General features: G+C 41.4%; 1 protein-coding gene across 1 annotated transcript in view; it reads left to right on the top strand.

Moving 5' to 3' along the window:
* Positions 1 to 23,355, top strand: part of tmem8b (transmembrane protein 8B) — a 52,141-nt gene that overhangs the window by 9,795 nt on the left and 18,991 nt on the right. Inside the window, exons 5-6 of the mRNA XM_034090371.1 lie at positions 137 to 405; positions 2,647 to 3,029. Of these exons, the coding sequence (XP_033946262.1) occupies positions 137 to 405; positions 2,647 to 3,029 (652 nt within the window). The remainder of the gene's footprint in view (positions 1 to 136; positions 406 to 2,646; positions 3,030 to 23,355) is intronic.

Below are 23,355 nucleotides of genomic sequence, written 5' to 3'. Positions count from 1 at the left end.
ACTGTTCTTTCATAGTAATAATTATTGTAACATTTTCTATCCAGTATTTGTATCTAATAAATATGAATTTGTGTGTGTGTGTGTGTGTGTGTGTGCGCGTGTGTGTGTGTGTGTGTGTGTGTTTGTGCTTGTGCAGAGTGTTCATCCCCAATTATATATCAAAGGTGAAGGTTCAGCTGGTAAACTGCAGCACCAAGAACAGGAGCAGCGACAGTTGTCCCGTGGTGCTGAAGATAAGAGCGCGGGCGCCGCCGGTGCATAACTCAAGTGCCCTCGACTGCAGGGAGTGGAACCCCTGTGAGTTAGACACGCTCGTGCCTGCCTGGGAACAATGGTACTACATCCTGGTGGAGAGATATCTAACTAACTCCAATGTCTACTTCCGCATCGGTGTGCAGGTCACAGGTGAGTGTCTTTTCAAATGTGATTAATGAGTCTTCGGTTTTGTTTGTTTTGTTTTTTCATTTTTATGAATTTCTGTTGCCTAAATGTAGGCTTCACGGCTTAGTATAAAGTAAATACCTTTCTTTATATGAGAAAACAACCAAATCAAACATCACCGTCAAACAAAAAACACACTTACAGTAAACACTGAGAATAAAAAAGAATACCCCTCATCTATTTACCTTTCCCGTTTTTCTCCATACTGGTACCCCAATATATATTCAACTGTATTTGTAATGTAATGGCTACATTATAGATCTGTCATAGTGTGATAGTTGCTTTATTTCTTACATTTACAATCACTTATATGGGGAGATTATGGGTAGGTTATACGTTTATCATTTTTTGTATTATTTTATTAGGTTTAAAAATGTGATTTGAGTTCTCTAGGTTTTTTTCTCTAGTTTTTTCTTGTATTTGACCAATTTTGCCAATCAAACAAAATGATGACATGATTTATGAGAGGTAATGTGTTTGTGATTACTCTCACTAGAATAAATTACCTTTTGTTGACACATTCTGAGTGCTGTTTGCTTCCAGCCTCATTCAACATTTTTCTTCCTGCTGCTTTTGATGTGCAATTCAACATGATACTGGGGTCGTTTTTATAAACCTGAAATCTCATTAACTGCACCAAATAAAAGTGGATTTTTGCAGCATGACACATACAACATCCATAATTATAGAGTCAAAGAAGAAAGGATTTTGGTTTTATATTGGCCCAGGCTCTTTAAAAACATGACCGATTATTTGGTGTAATTTATCCTTAAAAAAGCAAAAATAAAATGTATTTTAAAACGTTTCCAATATGCTAAAGCTTCTCATAGATGCGAGAGGCACAAATTAATTTGGAACATGTGAACTGATCAGGAAACAATGGCCAGAAACCGCCGGACCATTAGTAGAGTTGTTTGAGTAAAGGATGTAGCGTAAACAGAGGGGATTCTTATGGGATCGCTAAGAAGCCAGTGATCGGATGCTAAAGTGCTGCTTGCTGTGTGGAGAGAGTGGAGATATTTTTTATGCTCACTCTACAGGGATGGCTCACAAATCTGTGGGAAGTCGTCTCCCGTGTAGCGATCCCCTGCCTGTGTTGGACACTGTACAGTGCACTTTGTCACCATAGCAACACAGAGACTAATTATTCACACTCTGCTTCTCCCCCCGCCTGCCGGGCAGATCTTACTTGACCTTTTTGTGGAGTTAATTTGACGAACACCTCAGGTTTAGAGAAAAGACCATCTGGAGTCTTCATCTTCTCAGGCTTTTCTCGCCATCATACCTTATTGTTGTTCCAAGCCTTCTTAGAATGATGTGCCCTTTACTCCAATCCAGTCTAATTTACGTATTATTTTGGGAGCTGCATAGACAGGAACTAGTGAAACTAGGTTGCACTTTATTATTTATTATAGTTGTTTATACCGTATTTCCACTGCAGGTTTCCTGCCCTTTAAAATATCCGCATTGAAGAGAGATTGTGTGTTGTGCTGTGTATGAAATCAAAAAGAAATCAGCTCTTTGGATAATAATGTTATGAAACAGTATGTTTACACAGCCCCGCCTCTCCCACCCACCCACAATTATGCATTCATAAACAGATTTGGGTCTTATACATCACATTTTCTTGTTCCAACCAAATTTGCAATTGCCTCGAGCCAGCAGTATTTGGTATTTCAGTATTTTTATGAGAGCTTCAGCTGTCTGAACGGACATCAAAATACTTCAAACCCTTTCAGAGACAACACTATGCAAACGAGGCTGAGCTAGAAAAGCCTTTGAAATCCTTTCCCCTTGGGGATTGGCAGTATATGATGGTACTTTGCCAGTTGCCATCAATGACCATTTTGCAGAGTTGCTTTGTGTTGATTGAAAGCATACTGTTTGCAATTACTCTGAATCTTTGTCTCATTAAAAAGCAGTGTTCGGCGCTGAACCTCGCTGTTTACATTATTGAAGCCAGCCGAAGGGGATCATTTCAAACATTTGCAAGAGACTTGGTTGCTTGCATAATATCGCAAGTGAAATAACTGACTTGGTTATTGCCTGTTTGTTTGACATTATGGTAGGCAGTGTTATTACATTACACAAGATGTAGCAAGGTACATTCTTGAAAGCTCTTGCAACAAGCCAGTAAAACTCCATCATACTGGGGTCGCTTTGATTGATTTTCTTTATGAATCTAATGTTTTCTCCTCTCACAAGATTGCTCCAAGACCAATTTGTCAAAGGACCAGACTCAGCCCAGCTCCTCCATGAACATGCCTCAGTCTTTTGGAACGGCGATGGGTTTCTCTCTGTCCGAGACGCTGTCGGTGGCCTCCCTGCCCAGCCTGACGCAGAACGACAGTCACCTCCACAACTCTGAGGACAGCATCATTTACCTTCCCCCCACGGCCGACTACAACAAGTGCTGGCCCATCCGGCCGACCCTGCGCAATGAGCTGGACACCTTCTCTGTGCACTTCTACGTCTTCTTTGGTCCAAATATATCCATCCCACCGGACAGGGCTGCTGTGTTCGCCATCAACCTGATGCCTGTTTTGGACAGCGGAGGAGTCCTCAACATGGAGCTCAAACTCAACATGGTGAGTTGCTCTAGAGACACTATCTATTTTATTTAAAGGCACAATACATGATAGAATGTTAAAAGAAATGTTTAATGCCAATTTGCTATTACAAATTGGTTGGAAGGTTTTTATTATGGTTATTTATAAGGTATACACTATGAAAAACTGAATATGAGTGATTAGGTGTTCTGATACTGCTCGTATTTTGTTAGTTTTTATACAAGAAAACATTAATGTTGTTTTATTAATGATGAGATTACAAGCATAACTTGCTTATTTTTGTTATCAAGACACATGAATTGGGTTTCAATCCTTGTATATTTGTTTAGAATGTACACAAAGGTGTCTGTATCTGAATATAGTTTACTTTAAATGGACAAGTCTTAATATCAATGCCTATCACTTGTAGCTGGCTAGCTACCCTGCAACCATGAACAAAAAAAGAGAATAATGAGAAGTCTTTCAAAGTTCAAAATTAATTCTCAATCTGCCCATAAATATAGAGTCTGATAAATGTAAAGCGTCATCATGAGGCCATGATGCGGTTTGATGGGGAGATAAATCCTTAATGCGGTTGGCAAGTAAAAGAAGATTACCAGACACCTTGAGTTTTCATAAAGCAGACATCTTGGTTCCAAATGTTGCCATCGTCAGCCTTCAACTTCTGCAATATTGCAAAAGATGAGATCAAAATAATTAAGTAAATATGCAACAGTCAGCGAAGGGAAACTAGGAAACGTGTCTGGCTCAGAGAGCATCTTAATATGGATGCTTGTCTAGTCATAAACGTTGCTGTGGAGCTGAAAAGGTTCACAATGGAAAGGGTTTGTCATACATGTCTCTAATTGAGAAGAAGAACATGCAAATATCTGCTAAGCAGGATCTGATATGTCTTTGTTAGGCTGTCCTTGAGATATTAATGCTACCTGCAGTGGCTCTGGAGAGCTCCTGGCTGGCAGATGGACTTTTGAACAATTCATTCTTATATGAAAAGCAAGGCAGCCAGTTTTGAAACAATGAAGCATGAAACTTTGTCAAACATCTTCAGTTCAATGGCGTATCCTGACATTTCGGAAATATCTTTTTGCGCTGTCTTCCTGGGAGTTGGATTGTAATCTGTGTTATCTCTCTGCTTTCAGGAAAGATATTGGTCAAGGATATTTTTAGCCTGCAGATCTGTGCTTAGCACCAAAGGCAGAAGCAGGAAGAAACAACTATCCTTTAGAAAAAATAGAAAACTACACTGAACAAATATAAATGCAACACTTTTGTTTTTGCTCCCATTTTTCATGAGATGAACTCAAAGATCTAAAACATTTTCTATATACACAAAATAACCATTTCTCTCAAATATTGTTCACAAATCTGAAAAAATCTGTGATAGTGAGCACTTCTCCTTTGCCGAGATAATCCATCCCACCTCACAGGTGTGGCATATCAAGATGCTGATTAGACAGCATGATTATTGCACAGGTGTGCCTTAGGCTGGCCACAATAAAAGGCCACTCTAAAAATGTTCAGTTTTATCACACAGCACAATGCCACAGATGTTGCGAGTTTTGAGGGAGCGTGCAATTGGCATGCTGACAGCAGGAATGTCCACCAGAGCTGTTGCCCGTGAATTTAATGTGTTACGATTATTGTGTTATGTCACGTTTTGTATGTCTTGTTTTGGGTGTTTTGCTGTTCTCCCCGTCATGTTTTCCTCTTGGTATATTGTCTGGTCCTTTTCCCTGTGTTTTTCCTCTTGTCATTAGTTTCCCTGGTGTGTCTAGTTGTTTGATTGTGTTCACCTGTGGCCCTTGTGTTTCTCCTCCCCTGCCCGGCTGTTTCTCGTCTTGTGATTACCCCTCCCTGTATTTAGTCTCTTCCTGTGTTCAGTGTTGGTTCGTCTTTTGTTGTTGACTGAGTTCACCGGTGAGTGTTCTGTTTTGTCCCAGTTATTATTTTATCCTTGAAATAAAGGCAATATCAGTGTAATCTGCATTTGGCTCCTGCTTGCTTCACCCACCGTAACAGTAAGAAGGAACTCACCAAATATGGGCCCAGCAGATCCTTTTGAGCAGGAATTGTTGGATTTTACTTTTTCTTTGGCTACCTGCTCTGATCAATGGATGGGAGCGTCCGGGGTTCAGCAGCGAGAGGCTGCTCTGGCAGCGGCGCGCCAGATAACTATGGAGAAACCAGGCTTGGTGAGATTCTTACCGGGCGGGATTTTGGATGTCCTCATGGTGTGTTATCCCCTGCCGGACAGCCCCAGGCCTCCCAACTCCCGTTATGACACCACACGCATCGGTGTGGTCCGTTTGAAGTCAACCCTGGCTTCTGCCCCATTGCCTGCTACAGTCCAGGAGCCATTCGCTGGTACTCGTCTGGCTTTTGGAGGTCCACGGAGCCTCCAAACGGCTCCTAAAGGAAGGAGTCGCAAGGCCAGGTTAGCAGCATGAGCCCAAAGGGCCATGGTTACAGACCCAGTTCTGGCCCCAGCAGCCATGGTCCTTGGTCCAGAACCGGTCCCGGCAGCCATGGATTCGGCTCCAGAGCCGGCCCATTCAGCCATGTTTCCGGCTCCAGAACTGGACCGTACAGCCATGTTTCCGGCTTCAGAACCGGACCTTACAGCCATGATTCTGGCTTCAATTCCGGCTCCAGTTCCGACTCCAGTACCGGCCCCAGCAGCCAGAGATGTTCACAAGTCTTTTTTTGCAAGTCCATGTCTCAAGTCTTTGGTCACGAGTCCAAATCAAGTCTCAAGTCTTTGTGGGGTGAGACTTGATCAAGTCTCAAGTCTTTGTGGGGTGAGACTTGATCAAGTCTTTGGTCACGGGTCCAAGTCAAGTCTCTAAAAAATAAAAGTCTCATGTCTCTTCTGGTTGTAATAAGCCTTCTATTGTCTGCTGCTATCCAGTCTGTTAAGAATACTGCACCGCTATATCTAAGAAATTCAAAGCATTTACTGTGTTATTATCACTCCTATATCTATTAGCATATAGTATCAGTACTGATTAGTTGTTTGTTATATGATCACTTTAAACAGGCTATTGTAATGCAATATGAGGAAAAACATCACACTTTAGCTAAATGCAAACAACTTATAAGCAAAACACTTCAGAATCAGAAATCAGTATCACAAATACTTTATTAATCCCCCGCAGGGAAACTGTGTTAAAAGTACTTAAAAGTAAACATTTGTTCTGTGCCATTTGCAACTAAAAAACTATTGCTGCAATATTATCTGAAATATACTGAACTGGTGATATTAAAACATGACCTGTTCCAAAAGACATATCTACCATTAACACCATTTACCAGCCAAATGCTGGTAAATCATGCAAGTGGCTGGTACTGTATGTTGCACGCACCAGCCAAAAATAACAATGGCAATCTATTGAGTGGCTGGTAACATTTCAACATTCACTAGGCTAGCCATTTGGCCAGTGGACAAAAATGTTAATATTTGACCTCTGCAACCGTATTGTTTAATTACACTGGGTCTCTAATTACATCTTTTAAGTCTACTATAAATAAACATATTCCTCTATCCTCTCACTCAAACCCAGTGTAATGGTAAGTAACCTGATAAACCTGTAACATTAACGTTACGTGGTCAACAATAAACCTGTAACCTGCCTATAAACCGACAGATGTATTTATGTATGTAACTATGTATTTTTCTACGTTTAACGTTAGCCAGTAGATGGTGGCAGCGGAACGTAATGATTAACGTTACTGACCTTTTTTATGTCATGTCAAGAGTTGGATGTCAACGCAAACAAGTGTGACAAGCAAACATTCACTCATCTTTTCAAATATTCAGTTACAAAGCTAGTAGCAAGCTAAGTTAACATTACATAGCTGATGCTGAGCTAAACATGTTTGCTAACCGTCCATATGCGTTAATGTGACTGACCTCTCCGGGTGACTTTTCAAGTGCCTGATGAAATTTGACGTTGTTGCACCAGCATCCTTGATTTTAATATTGCGGACTTTGCAGTGTGCGCTCCTTTTGTTCGAAGTTTTTATAGTTGAACCTAATTACAAGCGGTACAGCTGCAGGTGTGCCGCCGGTCGCCATGGTGTTACCATGATGTTAATGTTAATGTTAAAGGTGGGGTAGGTAAGTTTGAGAAACCGGCCCGAGATACACTTTTTGTTATATTCCATGGAATGCTCTTAACATCCCGATAGCAATGAATATCTTAAGTGCTTTGACAAAAAATCCATAAAAAAATGTCATCCGTGGAAGCCGTAATACTGTAAAAAGCACGACCAGTTATTTTAGCCGGGCCGGCTAAAATAACTGGATAGCCTACCTGCCTGTCAGCCTCCCATCGGGGCACACACTTATCTGGTGCCCTCATTGGTCATGTGTGCGTTCGTATGTGTTGGAGGAGGGGCTCTGTAAGGAAGTGGCAGATTTTCTCCGGTTGTGTATTTTCAAATTCTAGCGATCTCGAGCCGGTTTCTCAAATTTACGGTAGGTAAGTTTAATACGCCAAAAATAGAAAACACAAATAGAAAACACAATGATTGTTCACGAGTCCCAAAACACGAGTCCATGTCGAGTCCGAAGTCTTTTGAGCAGGAGTCCAAGTCAAGTCTGAAGTCTCTGTGTGTGCGACTTAAGTGTGACTCGAGTCCGAGTCACAAACTCGAGTCCCCATCTCTGCCAGCAGCCATGGTTCCAGGCCCAGTTCTGGCCCCAGCGGCCATGGTTCCAGACCCAGCTCTGGCCCCAGCTGCCATAGTCCCATCTCTTGTCCCTTCTCTAGTCTCTTTCCGAGTTCCCCCTCTAGTCCCTTCCCAAGTCCCTTCTCTAGTACCTTCCCTAGTCCCTCCTCAGGTCACTTGTCTAGTCCCTTCTCTAGTCCCTTCTCCAGTCCCACCTCTAGTCACTTCTCAGGTACCAACTCTAGTCCCATCTCTAGTCCCATCTCTAGTCCCTTCTCAAATCCCAACTCTAGTCCCATCTCAAGTCACCTCTCGAGTTCCATCTCAAGTCCCCTCTCAAGTCCCCTCTCAAGTCCCCTCTCAAGTTTCCTCTCTAGTCTCCTCTCGAGTTCCCTCTCAAGTTCCCTCTCAAGTCCCCTCTCAGGTCCCATCTCGAGTCTCTTCTCGAGTCTCCTCTCAAGTTCCCTCTCAAGTATCCTCTCGAGTTCCCTCTCAGGTCCCCTCTCGAGTCTCTTCTCGAGTCCTCTCTCAAGTCCCCTCTCGAGTTCCCTCTCAAGTCCCCTCTCGAGTCTCCTCTCGAGTTCCCTCTCAAGTCACCTCTCGATATCCCTCTCGGGTCACCTCTCAAGTCACCTTTCAAGTCACCTCTCAAGTCTCCTCTCGAGTTCCCTCTCAAGCCCTCTCTCGAGTCCCCTCTCGAGTTCCCTATCCAGTCCCCTCTCAAGTCACCTCTCGAGTCTCCGTTCAAGTTCCCTCTCGAGATCCCTTTCAAGTCACCTCTCAAGTCAACTTTCAAGTTTCCTCTCGAGTTCCCTCTCAAGCCCTCTCTCGAGTTCCCACTTAAGTCCCTACTCATGTGCCGTTGGAGGTCCCGCAGACTACTCTTCTGCCGGAGGTCCTGCCAACCCCATGTCCTGAGCCGTTGGAGGTCCCGCAGACTGCTCTTCTGCCGGGGGTCCTGCCAACCCCATGTCCTGTGTCGTTGGAGGTCCCGCAGACTGCTCTTCTGCCAGGGGTCCTGCCAACCCTATGTCCTGTACCGTTGGAGGTCCCGCAGACTGCTCTTCTGCCGGGGGTCCTGCCAACCCCATGTTCTGTGTCGTTGGAGGTCCTGCAGACTGCTCTTCTGCCGGGGGTCCTGCCAACCCTATGTCCTGTACCGTTGGAGGTTCCGCTGGGGGTCCTGCCAACCCTTTGTCCTGTCCCGTTGGGGGTCCCGCCGACTACTCTCCTGCCGGGGGTCCTGCCAACCCTATGTCCTGTCCCGTTGGGGGTCCCGCCGACTACTCTCCTGCCGGGGGTCCTGCCAACCCTATGTCCCGTCCCGTTGGAGGTTCCGCTGGGGGTCCTGCCAACTCCATGTTCTGTCCAATTGGGGGTCTCGCCGACTACTCTCCTGCCGGGGGTCCTGCCAATCCTTTGTCCTGTCCCGTTGGGGGTCCCGCCGACTACTCTCCTGCCGGGGGTCCTGCCAATCCTATGTCCTGTTCCTCTGGGGGTCCCGCCGACAACTCTTCTGCCGGGGGTCCTGCCAACCCTTTGTCCTGTTCCATTGGAGGCCCCGCCATCACCTGTCTCGCCGGGGGTCCTGCCAACTCCTGGTCCTCTTCCGTGGGGGATCCTGCCGAAGCCTGTCCCACCGGCTCCGGTTCCTGTTCGGCCGACACTGGGTCCTGCCTGGCCTCCGGAGCGGTCTGGTCTTCGCCCTCGAGCCCGGCCCCCTGAGTGCCGCGGTCCTCGCCCTCGGGTCCGGCCGCCTGACTCTTCCTGCGTGGTCCTCGCCCTCGGGCCCGGCCCCCTGACTCTTCCTGCCGCTGCCTTCGACCTCATGTCGTCAGACCCCCACCTTGGACTCTGCCTTGCCCCCGGGCCGTCCGCCCGAGTCCCCCACCTTGGACTCTGCCTTGCCCCCGGGCCGTCCGCCCGAGTCCCCCACCTTGGACTCTGCCTTGCCCCCGGGCCGTCCGCCCGAGTCCCCCTTCTCGGCTTCTGCCTTGCCCCCGGGCCGTCCGCCCGAGATCCCTTCCGGGGCCTCCGCTGTGCTCCTGGGCTATCAGCCCAAAAACCCTGACCAACACTGAACACAGGAAGAGACAAGACTAAATACAGGGAGGGGTAATCACAAGACGAGAAACAGCCGGGCAGGGGAGGAGAAACACAAGGGCTGTCATTGGAGGCAGTCGCAATTTCTATAGGCTCGCACTACCTGTTAGCATCTGGCATCTGTTAGCATCTAGCTCTCCTGCTTACAAACTTTTAGCCATCCCTGCTTATACAAGTAGTAGTTTTAGTTGTCTGCGATCTGCCGAGGCCTACTCCCACCTGTCGAGTACGGCTGTACTGAGGTGTTTTTCCTCCGGAGACGTCGCGAAGAGACGGAGCGGCTCCACCTGTTGCTGCATGCGATCTGCGATTTACGGAGGCCTGCTCGTCAATTGCACGCTCCCTCAAAACTTGCGACATCTGTGGCATTGTGCTGTGTGATAAAATTGAACATTTTAGAGTGGCCTTTTATTGTGGCCAACCTAAGGCACACCTGTGCAATAATCATGCTGTCTAATCAGCATCTTGATATGCCACACCTGTGAGGTGGGATGGATTATCTCGGCAAAGGAGAAGTGCTCACTATCACAGATTTTTTCAGATTTGTGAACAATATTTGAGAGAAATGGTTATTTTTTGTATATAGAAATGTTTTAGATCTTTGAGTTCATCTCATGAAAAATGGGAGCAAAAACAAAAGTGTTGCATTTATATTTTTGTTCAGTGTAAAACAACTGTCAGATGAACAGAGCAATCTTTCTGCGAGGTTCTAGCTGTTGTTGTCATTTTGATCTTATCACATGATTTCCCCCTGCAGAGCAAGTTGCCCAGTTGTAATGTTTTCCTTTTTCTAAAAATATGTTGATTGAAGACACATGACACATAGAAAAGACATTTTGTATAGTTTATCAATGGGAACCACAGTTACAGATAAAAACAACTGGTGATCAGCTTAGTCTTAAATACTATTGTACATCAATTGAAAAGCCAGTTTGATCTTCACTTGAAGGCGTACAAAATGTAAATGCACATTCATAACCAAAGCAAACTGTAAGAGAGTGCCTAATTATAATGTTATGGCATATGTTAGAATGTCAATTTTTTCAGAGCACGATAAGTATGTATTTTTTCAATTTTGCTTAAGATTAAAGGTTGATTTTTGACTGTGAAATACTTTAGTGTCATACACTAAAAAAAAAGCTCCAAAAAATCGACTGAACCGACTTTCTGATGAGATAAAACAACTAATGCTTGATTTTAAAATGATTTACATTGTTTACTTGTTAGCCACCAAGACAGCCAAGACGTTTCTGGGTTTTTCAACATTTCAACTGCAGTGAGCCTATGAATTTCTTTTTTTTTAAAAGCTTCAAAACTTATATTATATTTAGCTGTTTTTTCATTATATAGGACATTACTCTTTAACATTTAGATAAAATATAACCTCTAAAATCGATGAATGTAATATGTTTTTCACTATACATGTTAAAGCGAAAGGTTTAAAGCTGTTATCATGCAGCCGCATGCTGTCTGCCTGCTTCCACTTTGTGATAAGCCAGCCTAAACTCATCTTTCATCTCCACTGCACACACAGAGATGAAATTGATAATCAATCTTCCCATCTAACGTCCGGTAGGAAAGCAAAGAGCCTTATTTCCCAAAATGTCAGAGAAAAACAGAAACAGTTAACTGCAAGGAAAGGATATAATTGACAGTAATGAATATGATGGTTTATTGATTGACAGTTTGTTCAATTCTGGGGGAGACCCTGACCCCTCCAACCCACTGTGTGTTTATTGGTTAATTTTAACTTGGCGGATGTCACAGAGACAGTTTGCTGCTTTAAAACCGCTGTATGAGCCGCAAGATGTATTCTTCAGAGACACTGTTATGCGATATTATTCTATGGACAGATTCCTCCCACCCGGCGGTGATCTGTCACTCGCTTGTCCCAGCAGGATCCAGTCAGGCGCTGCCACGGGGGGACTCGCAGGGCTTTAGGAGACAATAGCTGGAGCTGCTTGTCTGCCTTGCATCACTCTCTGTGAAAGGAATGCATATGGCTTTTTGTTCCACTGATACCTCAACCGGTGGTAGATCAGTTTAATTGATTAAGATCAATTTTTTCTATGTTTTCTCCAGGTATGTAGACAAGACATTGTAAGCACTACAATGAGTGTCCATGAGAAGGTTAACTTTTATTTACCGTGTTTTTTTTACACACGCATAATGAATTTAAATTAATGACTAATTTTATATAAGCATGATACATTACATATACATGTACTCATATAAATGTTGCCCCAAAAAAAGAAATGGCAATAAATAGATACAAGTTTTTCTCTAGCTATTCTATTGATTTATGTAAATTTGCATTTATTTAAACAATTATTTCGATATTTATTAACAACCACATTTGTAATCAGTGAATGAGAGCCAGGTAAGATGGCATAGTTGTTTAACACCAGCTCTCACAAAATAAATGTTGAAAATGGAAAATAAATGAGAATACGATTTATTTACGAGTATTAATCTTTTTATTTCCCTTTTTAGGGATCAACATTATGATTTAATTATTTGAAGGGATCATCATTTATATACTATTCCTTTATTTATTCCTCTATAGTTTTACGTTTGGGGCCCAAGGTCTGCGAGGATTTTTGTAAAATTATGTTTTTTTAATATAAACGATTGAACTGAAAAATATGTTCATGTTTGCTGTTAAGATAAATCAAATCAAATCAAGTTTTATTTATATAGGCAAGGCAAGGCAAGTTTATTTATATATCACATTTCAACACAAGGCAATTCAAAGTGCTTTACAAAAAACAAAAGACATTAAGAAAATGGCATTTAAAATCAGTCATTAAAAGGAAAAGATAATAAAATAAACATTAAAAGAAAAAATACATGGATAAAAGTTACAGTGCAGTTTAAGATGTGAATAGTTCAATTAAAAGCAGGAGCAAAAAGAAAAGTCTTTAGTCTGGATTTAAAAGTAGTTACAGTTGCAGCGGACCTGCAGGTTTCTGGGAGTTTGTTCCAGATATTTGGAGCATATTAACTGAACACTGCTTTACCATGTTTAGTTCTGACTCTGGGGACAGAAAGCTGACCAGTCCCTGAAGACCTGAGAGATCTGGATGGTTCATAATTTAGCAGGAGGTCAGAAATGTATTTTGGGCCTAAACCATTCAAAGCTTTATAAACCAGCAGCAGTATTTTGAAATCTATTCTTTGACATACAGGAAGCCAGTGTAAAGACTTCCGAACAGGAGTGATGTGATCCACTTTCTTAGTGTTAGTGAGGACTCGAGCAGCAGCGTTCTGAATCAGCTGCAGCTTTCTTTTTATCCTAGATATATTCTTTAGGCTGATTTAGTAACTGTTTTAATGTGACTGTTGAAACTCAGGTCAGAATCCATGACTACACCTAGATTTCTGGCTTTATCTGTTGTTTTGAACATTGAAGCTCAGCGCTAACTTTTATACATTCTGCCTTGGCTCCAAAGACCATTACCTCAGTTTTATCTTTGTTTAATTGGAGAAAGTTCTGACACATCCAGTCATTGATTTGTTCAATGCACTTACTCAGTGTTTGAATTGGAGTCTCCTGGTGAAATTGTTACGTACATTTGTATGTCATCCGCATAGCTATGGTAACTTAATTTGTTGTTTTTCATTATCTGAGCCAGTGGTAGCATGTAGATGTTAAAGAGAAGAGGCCCCAAGATGGAGCCTTGAGGTACTCCACATGTCATATTTGTCAACTCAGATGTGTATTTACCTATAGAAACAACGTTTTTTCTGTCCTTTAAGTAGGATTCAAACCAATTTAGAACTGTTTCCGAAAGTCCCACCCAGTTTTCTAGTCGGTCGAGTAATATGTTAGACCCTCCAGAAAAACGTGATTCTGCGATCCCAGAAATTACCGCATAATCAGCAAAATGGCGCATATTTTTAAAAACCCGCATATTTATCAAAAGGCCGAATAATCCCCGCATTTTTCCACACAAAGTTGAGAAAAAAAAAAGTTAACTCGTCTTGACCTGAAGTGATGATGATGCGCGACGTCATCAGCTCGCGCATCACAGAAGGTAAACAACACCGTAGAGTGAACGTGTGGAGCTCACACGAGAGTTTCTCTTCACCAAGATGAAAACATCTAATCCATCTCATTTACCGACGAACATCTCTGCTAAAGACCGGGCAAAGCAGTACCCCCATGTCTGGGGGGAAACTATTCTGCACCCCGTGCAATTGTGTTGGAGCATAAGAGAACATCGACGGTGACGACCCACTTTGATTCATTCAAACATTCGAAAATGCTTTCTGCTGCTGCGGACAAGAAAGCCAAACAACTCACGTTCACCGAGGCATCGACCTCCAAAACCCTTTCGAGGGCTACAAGAAACGAAGTGAGTAGCCTACAAGATTGAAGCTGGTCAGATAACGAACGAGTAAATGAAAACAGAATGAGGCGGAGAAGTGTGTGTGTGTGTGTGTGTGTCTGAGAGAGAGAGAGTGTGATTAAAATAGCCCAATTGCTTTTACAATAAATAAACATTGAATGTGTTTAATTGAATAGTAAAGGGGTTTAACGTTAGTGGCAGGTTGTGTGTGAGAGAGAATAAATAAATAAGACAGCCCAATATTTATTTTTTCCACATATTTCGCAACTTTCCGCATATTTCGCAACTTCCCGCAATTTCACCGCATAAAATCACATAAAACCCCGCATGTTTGATCGCATAATCAAGGATTTTAGCCCGCATAATCAAGGATTTTAGCCCGCGTTTTTCTGGAGGGTCTAATATGTTGTGGTCAACAGTGTCAAACGCAGCACTGAGATCTAATAATACTAACACTGAAGTTATGCCACTGTCTGTGTTTAAGTGGATGTCATTGAATACCTTTACAAGAGCAGTCTCTGTGGTTTGGACGAAAGCCTGACTGGAACACATCGAAACAGTTATTTAAATGCAAGAAATTACTCAACTGTTGAAAAACAACCTAGAAATGGGAGGTTTGATATGGGCCTGTAATTGTTCATTACTGAAGCATCTAGATCAGTGGTTCCCAAACTTTTTGTGCCCAAGGCACACCAAAGGACAAGTAAAAATCTCAAGGCACACCTATTGTGCAACATAGCCCTTATAACACGTGTTATCACTGATATCATGTAAAATATCTGTAAATGTGCATAATTATTTACTAATGCCAAATAAAATGTGACAAAGACAACTATATTACTCATGAAATATTTATTAACGAAATATTTCAGAAATTAATTTGAAACGTTATCAAATTAGGCTTCATCAAAGCAGCAACACACTCATTTAAACCAGACAGGTCACAACATTAAAAATGAGACAAAGGAAATTAAGCACAGAGAACTGTCAATGCAAGGAAGCTGCATTGTCCATTAGGGGTGTTGAAAATAATCGTTTCTACGATGCATTGCGATGCGGACGTGGACGATTCGGTCTCGATGCAGTGACGGAAGATAATCGGTTATAGAGTAGTAACGTTGCTTCCTGATTTTCCGGCCGCGGCTTTACTATAACGTTTTTTCTGTCACTTTAATATCAAATCGGTCGGTGACTCAGAGATCAGGGAACATACGTGACAGCGGCACAGCAACACGGAGCAGTCTGCTTTATCCACCAACACAAGAACACCAGTCCAGAACCGACAACAGCAGGACCCGCTCTGAATCACTCCGTGCATGTCGCTGCGGCTCAGAGACACAGGGAGGGATTTATGTTTTTCAAAAATAATCGCGTTACAATCATGTCAGGTTTTTGGTGGATTTAATTAAGTCTTGGATTGCAAAGTATGAATGTCCTCTAGCAATTTGCAGACGATATATACGTGTGTAAAGTTTGTGAAGGCAGGAGGAAAAAAGCTTCCGCGATCACCGTCTCCTCTCCGTTACTCCAAGCCCCGCCCCCTCCCTGAAAATAATGAGTGACAGGCTGATAGTGACCCGATAGAAACGTTGTTATTCACTTAATCACTGAGATATAATGAAGCTAATTTAATCTCATACATTCATGGGATTTATGTAACAGTAAGACAGAGAATGTAAGTGTGCACCCACATGCAGTATTTTTGTTTGTATATGCTGTTGTAAATACTCCTGTTGTCTGCTGTGTTCAGACTCAAGTCCTGTGTGTGATGCCACATTCAGGACATTGAGAATGGAACAACTTCACACACGGAGGCTAGACCTATACAATTCATTTATTTTGGTTTATAAATTAATGTCAAGACATTTATGTAATTGATTTCTGAAGCACTTTCTAAATAATAAAAAGAGAGTTCATATGTATTTACATACATGCAGTATGCATTGATGAAAAATAAGCCATGTGCAGTAATATAGAAAATTGAGGATGCAACGCATTGGTATGAATCGTGATGCACCGTGATGCACCGGGATATCGAACCGAATCGAATCGTTGACAGGATAATCGTAATCGAATCGAATCGTGAGACCAGTGAAGATGCACAGCCCTATTGTCCATGGTCCTGAACTACAAATTATAAATGTAACATTTCAGCAGAGATGGGGTCGTTACTAAAAAAAAGTAATATATTACATATTACTTTAAAAAAGTTAAAAAAGTAATATATTACACTACTTCGTTACTCTCTACATAAAGTAACTCGTTACTTTACTCGCAGGGCCGGCCCGCCCCTCCCTGCAAGCAGATCACGCAGACTGCTAAAGTTTCAAATATTCTCTTTAGTTCAGTTTCCATTGTCGCATAAGACTGATCCAGATCCTGAATGTTTCCCTATCTGACCGTGGCTGTCCTCTGTCTCCTGCTATCTGACCGTTGCTGTCCTCTGTCTCCTGCTATCTGTATATTTTGCGCAGTCTATCTCTGCTCACTCTGTTGCGTCGGCGTGTTCTCCTGCGTGTTGGCCATGTGTTGCACTGGAACCAGACACCGCAAAGACTTCAGTCGAGCACGTACGAACTGCGCATGCGTGAGTGGCAATAACTCTCCTTACCAGCAGGTGGCGGTAGTGTGTATTCGTCATTCAAAACAGGCAACAACCGGAAAACAGAGAAGAAGAACAGACTGTGATATAAACAAACAACAAATAGCGTGTGCGGTAGCTCCACCTTAGCAAGTGTTCTTTGCAGGTGCTTGTTGAGGTGTGACGTGGTGTTTCCAGCAGTGGATAACAGCTTCTGGCCTGGACACAGTTTGCACCTCACCGTCACATTCCTGTCTATTCTTCGGATGAACTCAAAATAATGGGCATACCTCCACCCCTCGAGAGTTATCGCTGACTCAGCCATGTGTATGCAGCACTGCACGTGGAGATGTGGTCGCGCAGATTACTTACATATAAACCTACAAAGTACTGATATAGTAAATGTATTTATTTTTATTTTTGTGTAGTTGTATATTGCAATAATAAGGTATGGTTGTCACAAAATCCCACGGCACACCAGTGTGCCGCGGCACACCGTTTGGGAACCACTGATCTAGATTATTCTTTTTTTAGAGCGGTTTAATGACTGCAGTTTTCAGGGCCTGTGGAAAAATACCTGAGTGAAGAGATTTGTTTACTATATGAAGTAGATCTGAGGCCATGCAACGAAAAACATGAAAAATCCTGTTGGAATAATATCAAGGCAGCAGGAGGAGGATTTCAGAAGTTGAATAATGTCCTCTAGGTTTTTATCATTAATCTGATGGAATTGTGTCATGATGTCTGAATTGATGTTAAGTGGACATAGGGACAACACATTTGCTGTACCTGATGCAGAGGCACTGACTGCTTGTCTGATTTTCTGAATGTTGTCAGTGAAGAAGGAGGCAAAATCATTGCATGCCCTGGTGGATAGAAATTCAGAGGCCACTGACACTGGGGGGTTAGTTAGTCTGTCGACGGTAGAAAACAAGGCACGTGCATTGTTTTTGTTTTTGGTAATGATGTCAGAGAAGAAAGACTGTCGTGCGTTTTTCAATTCCAAATTATAAAGGCCAAGTCTCTCTTTATAGATTTCAAAGTGAACCTGGAGATTTGTTTTTCACCACCTACGTTCAGCTTTTCGACATTCTCTTTTTTCTGCTCTCACGGTCATGGCCTTTCTCCATGGAGATATTTTCTTCCCAGTCACTTCCTTTACCTTAGTTGGAGCAATGGCATCTATAACATTTTTAATTTTTGAATTAAAATGATCTACTAGCTCATTTACTGAGATGTTATAGCACATTTATAAACGATTTTTGGTTGAGCCAAAGTGCTGTACATATAATAAAAATACCCTACAGTAAAGACACTTTAGAGCAAATACAACAGCACAGTTTGTTCAGAATATCAGTATGAGAAAAACGACACCCTCTGTCCTTAGACCCTCATTTCGTACAAGGAATAACTTCCGGAGAAAACCCACAGTTTAAAGGGAAAAAATGGGAGAAACCTCTTAGAAACCTAAGATAAGATAAGATGTACTATGTTGATCCCAAATTGGTAATATATTCTTATCTTATCTGTTGCTAAGCAGCATTTGTATACTCAGAGGGGGGGATACTTAAGATAATATATTTATTATTATTCAAATTATTAAGTTCAAGTATTAAAAGTCAAAACAGAGCCTCTTTGATATTTTTCTGAACAAAATTCAAACTTATAATGGAGTTTATATTAATTAGTTTGGGCTCTAGGACGTGCAGCATACAGTCTCCATGCCAACTTCATCCATGTGTTTGCATCAGTTGGCATTGTGTCTCACTTGGCAGATGTCATCAGCGAAACTCCTGGGAAATTTAGCAAATCAAAAGCTACACAACAGATTACTATTATGAGAGTGGAAATCAGAAATCTGTAGTCATTATTTTAAAGCAATTACTCTGAAGTCTCTTCTACAGTAGTTTGCCTCAGTCAGTAACCTTGAAGATTTAATTGATGAAAGAGAGCGCTCCTGTTTGAATTATGAACTCACGCACACATTCGTAACAGCTGCATAATGGATCAGGCATATACATCACTATATTAAACAGGATTAATGTAGCAATGTTCACAGAAATGTTACAAAGGGCTCTACAACTATCAGCAATAAATAAAAACCCAAACAAAATGAGCATTACAAATCCGAGGTGAATTTAAAATGAGGCAAAAAACAGGCAAGCTCTACAACACTGGAACATAAATCAACAACAACGCCTTGCATGGGGAGGAAAGATTGACATTCTTTGTGAATTACTGGTTATGGAGATGGAGCTGGAAGATGGATTCAAACTCCAGAGCTACCAGTGAAATCTTAATGTGAGCTACACCCAGGCAGACTGATGTGGAAAACAAAGGAACCTTTTGATTTATACAACCGATCAATGGTTCAGACACGTGTTGAGAAGGATCTTACATATCCAAAAATAATCATCTGTATGGAGCTTCATTAAAGGTGGGGTAGGTACGTTTGAGAAACCGGCTCGAGATACACTTTTTGTTATATTCCATGGAATGCTCTTAACACCCCGATAGCAATGTATATATGAAATGCTTTGACAACAAATCCATAAAGAAATGTCATCTGTGGAAGCCGTAGTACTGTAAAAAGCACGACCAATCATTTTAGCCGACCCGGCTAAAATAACTGGATGGCCTACCTGCCTGGCAGCCTTCCATCTGTGCACAAACTTATCTCGTGCCCTCATTGGTCATGTGCGCGTTCGTGTGTGTTGGAGGAGGGGCTCTGTAAGGAAGTGGCAGATATTTTCCGGCTGTGTATTTTCAAATTCTAGCGCACTCAAGCTGGTTTCTCCGAAATTACCTACCCCACCTTTAATGTAATATTCTGTTGGTGGTAGCAGGCATATTACATGAGGCGGCCTCATAAAACAACTCTTGCCCAAAAGGGTATTCAAGATTCAAGTTCAGAAGTCCCAAAAGGATTTCTATTGCCAAAATATTACTAACCTGAACTAGATTATATTTTTGAGTGCATTATGTATTATGGTTTAATCTAATCCAACCAATAAATGTTAATTTATTGATAAGTAGTGAGGCAGATAAGTAGATAAGTAGTGGTCAAAACCGCATCCTGTTAAATTCACACTCAGCAACTTGCCTTAAAGGCACAAGGCTTGTCATTTTCATCATTATTGTCCCATTTAGGAGTGTGTGTGTGTGTGTGTGTGTGTGTGTGTGTGTGTGTGTGTGTGTGTGTGTGTGTGTGTGTGTGTGTGTGTGTGTGTGTGTGTGTGTGTGTGTCAAACATTAATATGCTAATTATGACCATTTCCCACAATTATCGAGTGATGACATTTTAAATATAGATGTTAATTACCACTTGACTGGTTGATCGAGGAATACAACTGCGAGGGGGTAATACTTGTTCACACAAATAAATCACAAATATTTACACCTCTATGATATCAGTTAAAGCGAGAATAAGATGTGTTTTTATTCTCTTTTGGCTGGATTACTCCTGTGTGCCTCCTCATGCACATTGATGACATCACTTTAGTTTTTCTGTATGCCAGGAAGAACGCACAACAATACTTTTGCTTTTCAAAAATGTGTCTCAGCTTCTAATTACGTGATTTATTTTGATTTACAGTAGTCTTACTACCAAGAGAGAAGGCCAGATGGCGAGTTTAGGAAGCCTGAAAATTCAGCACCTGGCAAAGCGTCATTCCATTAATCAACAACTTTGCCAACTCCCGGCACATACATTATGCTCATTTTGGACGGGTGATAGAAGTCGTATTTATCAAAGAAATAATTACGTTAAGTTCTCCCGAACACCAGGCACATCTCCCGATGCAACCCAGTCTCACTGAATTTCGTGTTCACCAACACGATTTTTAATCTATTGATTCGTGTTCACCATCACGATTTGCCCCTTTTTTCGTGTTGCACAGCACGATTTTAAAAGCAATGTATTTCTACTGGTAACGTGTTTCGTGCCTGCAGGCTGCAGCACGTCTTTTTCTCCGGTCGGGTCGTGGAAGACCGGAAGCTGTGTGGTTCATAAAAACATGTTCTTACTCAATATCAAGCCACAGTTATTGCTTTTATTTTAAATCGTATAATTTCAGACTTTTGTTGCCGTCTGTGAGGAAAATAAATGGGGCTCAGAGCCTCAGGATACTGAAATCTGTATTTTTAAATATTTTTTCCTTCTAATTTGTTATTCTTTTCAAAATAACACACTGTTATTTGCTCACCAATAACACACAATTATCCTTGCTTTTATTTATTGGTTTAATTCCATAATCTCGGGCTTTTTTGGTGTCCGTCAGGAAATGAATTTCAAAATAAAAATAACCGGAAACAGACGTAGGCCTATAAGGGACATTTCGAGCATCATTGCGATTGTCAACATTTCTGAGTTTAGGATGGCCGAAGACACTGCACTACCCATAATCCCCAGCTATCGTTTAGGACTACAGTCCCCGTAAGGTTGCAGAGCGTCAAACAGCTGTGTGAAATGGAACGAAACCATGCCAGACTATCCAAAACTGGAATCGAACACCCCCCCAGAACTACACATGCTGGCTATTGTGTTTCGCAAAATGTTCTATGGGATGTCTCGACTGAACAATTAGAAGTTGCCAGTATTAAACACATTGGTGTTATCAAATGTAAAACATGTAATTAATAAATGGGTGAAAATTGCTTGTGTCCATAATGCGCAGCATTAATATATAGCATTAATATATACCCACATGACAGCTCATTGCTACTTTGTAATTCTACTCCACTACAATTCAGAGGTTAACCTGGTATTTTTACTCCACTGCATTTATTTGAGTTACTTTGCAGATTCTGATTAATTATGTGAAATATAAACAACCCTTAAATCAGACTTTAGTTACACCTGAGTAAAATTCAGGTAAGGTGATTGTCAAGTGCCAACAATCAGGAGAGATATTTGATAGTTGGTGCTTGAGAAGACTAAACATGTATCTGCAATTGACATGAATGGAAACAAGTAATAAAGTATATTCATTACTCGTTATTCTCTACTAATAGTTAATTAAAGACTGTATATTATGGCTATTTTGCACATCCCTTTCAAGATTTCCAAAGGTTTATTGACATATCATACACAACTACAGTGTAGTTATGCAATGAATGAAAAACTTGGGTCACAGGTTCCTCAACAGTGTATTACAAGACATCTATCAATATGTGTGTACCTCCACCATTAAACTGTCATATTATGCACATTTCTTAATCTGACCTTAATCTGTTATTTAATGTTTAAATAAAGGTTAATCCGTTTTTCTGTTTTGCACCTCCTCCTATTAATATCTTTGTACATCCTGCACTAAACTGTTTTATTGTAGAGATCACTTATAGTATCTTCTTGATTTTTTATATTCTATATTTCTATATTTATACTTTCCCCCTATGAAAGTATGTACTCTTAATATTTTTTTAATCAAATATAACACATAAAAACAATAATTCAATAACGTGCTTTAACCACTAGGAGGTGCACACAAGGTGCACACAGCCATAATAACTTTGTATTATTAGTGTGCATGTACAACATCTGAAGATGTATAGTTTTATGCATGCTTTCACATAATTTTACAGCATATTGCTATACTATTTCAGACTCAGTATTTACATTCTTACATTCAAAGAAAATCAGTAATATCTTATCTATCTATCAGCTGTGCACCGTTACGGTGTAAATATAACCTATCTATGAATTATATCAAATGTAAAAGTCATTTAAAAAATACAGATTTCAGTATCCTGAGGCTCTGAGCCCCATTTATTTTCCTCACAGACGGCAACAAAAGTCCGAAATTATACGATTTAAAATAAAAGCAATAACTGTGGCTTGATATTGAGTAAGAACATGTTTTTATGAACCACACAGCTTCCGGTCTTCCACGACCCGACCGGAGAAAAAGACGTGCTGCAGCCTGCAGGCACGAAACACATTACCAGTAGAAATACATTGCTTTTAAAATCGTGCTGTGCAACACGAAAAAAAGGGGCAAATCGTGTTGGTGAACACAAATCAATAGATTAAAAATCGTGTTGGTGAACACGAAATGCCGTGAGACTGGGTTGCCCTATGGACACAAATTAATATGCTCTGCTGTAACCTCTCTTAAAAAGCAACGTTTACAATTTGCAGTGAAAGCAGTTAAAGATTCAGTAACTTCGCTGGACACTTTTCACAATAGTTGTAAAACATGTCACTTTCCCAAAGACAGAAACACTGTGAATAACTTAGAAGGAATTTAGAACTTTGGGAAGTGTCACATTTGATGCCTGAGTGATACAATATGAACACATGCAGTGATGTATTGCTGCTATTCGTAATCCAGTAGTCCTTCCACCGGTAAACCAAATTGGACTGTCGTGGTCTCCTTTCACCCCTCTGCAGAATGAGTCAATTTGTGTAAGCATATGCATTTCCGAACGCTTGAATAATTGTCCAGGATTTATTTTTCATGCCTGAGTGTGTTAATGTATAATTGATGCTTTAAGGAGATAAACTGCCAACATCTTTATTTAGTTGCCTCGGGCAGTCAGAGGAAGAGCCGTTTCACTTGATTTGTTAGTTTTAAAGTTGAAATGAGACCTGAAGTCATCACAAATAGCGTTAGCTTAGCAGCAGGATGGCAGCAGA

This window comes from Pseudochaenichthys georgianus, chromosome 9 (genome assembly GCF_902827115.2).
Source record: "Pseudochaenichthys georgianus chromosome 9, fPseGeo1.2, whole genome shotgun sequence".
Taxonomy (NCBI): Eukaryota; Metazoa; Chordata; class Actinopteri; order Perciformes; family Channichthyidae; genus Pseudochaenichthys; species Pseudochaenichthys georgianus.
Note: the sequence above shows the minus strand (reverse complement) of the source record. Positions and strands in the feature narration are given on the sequence as shown.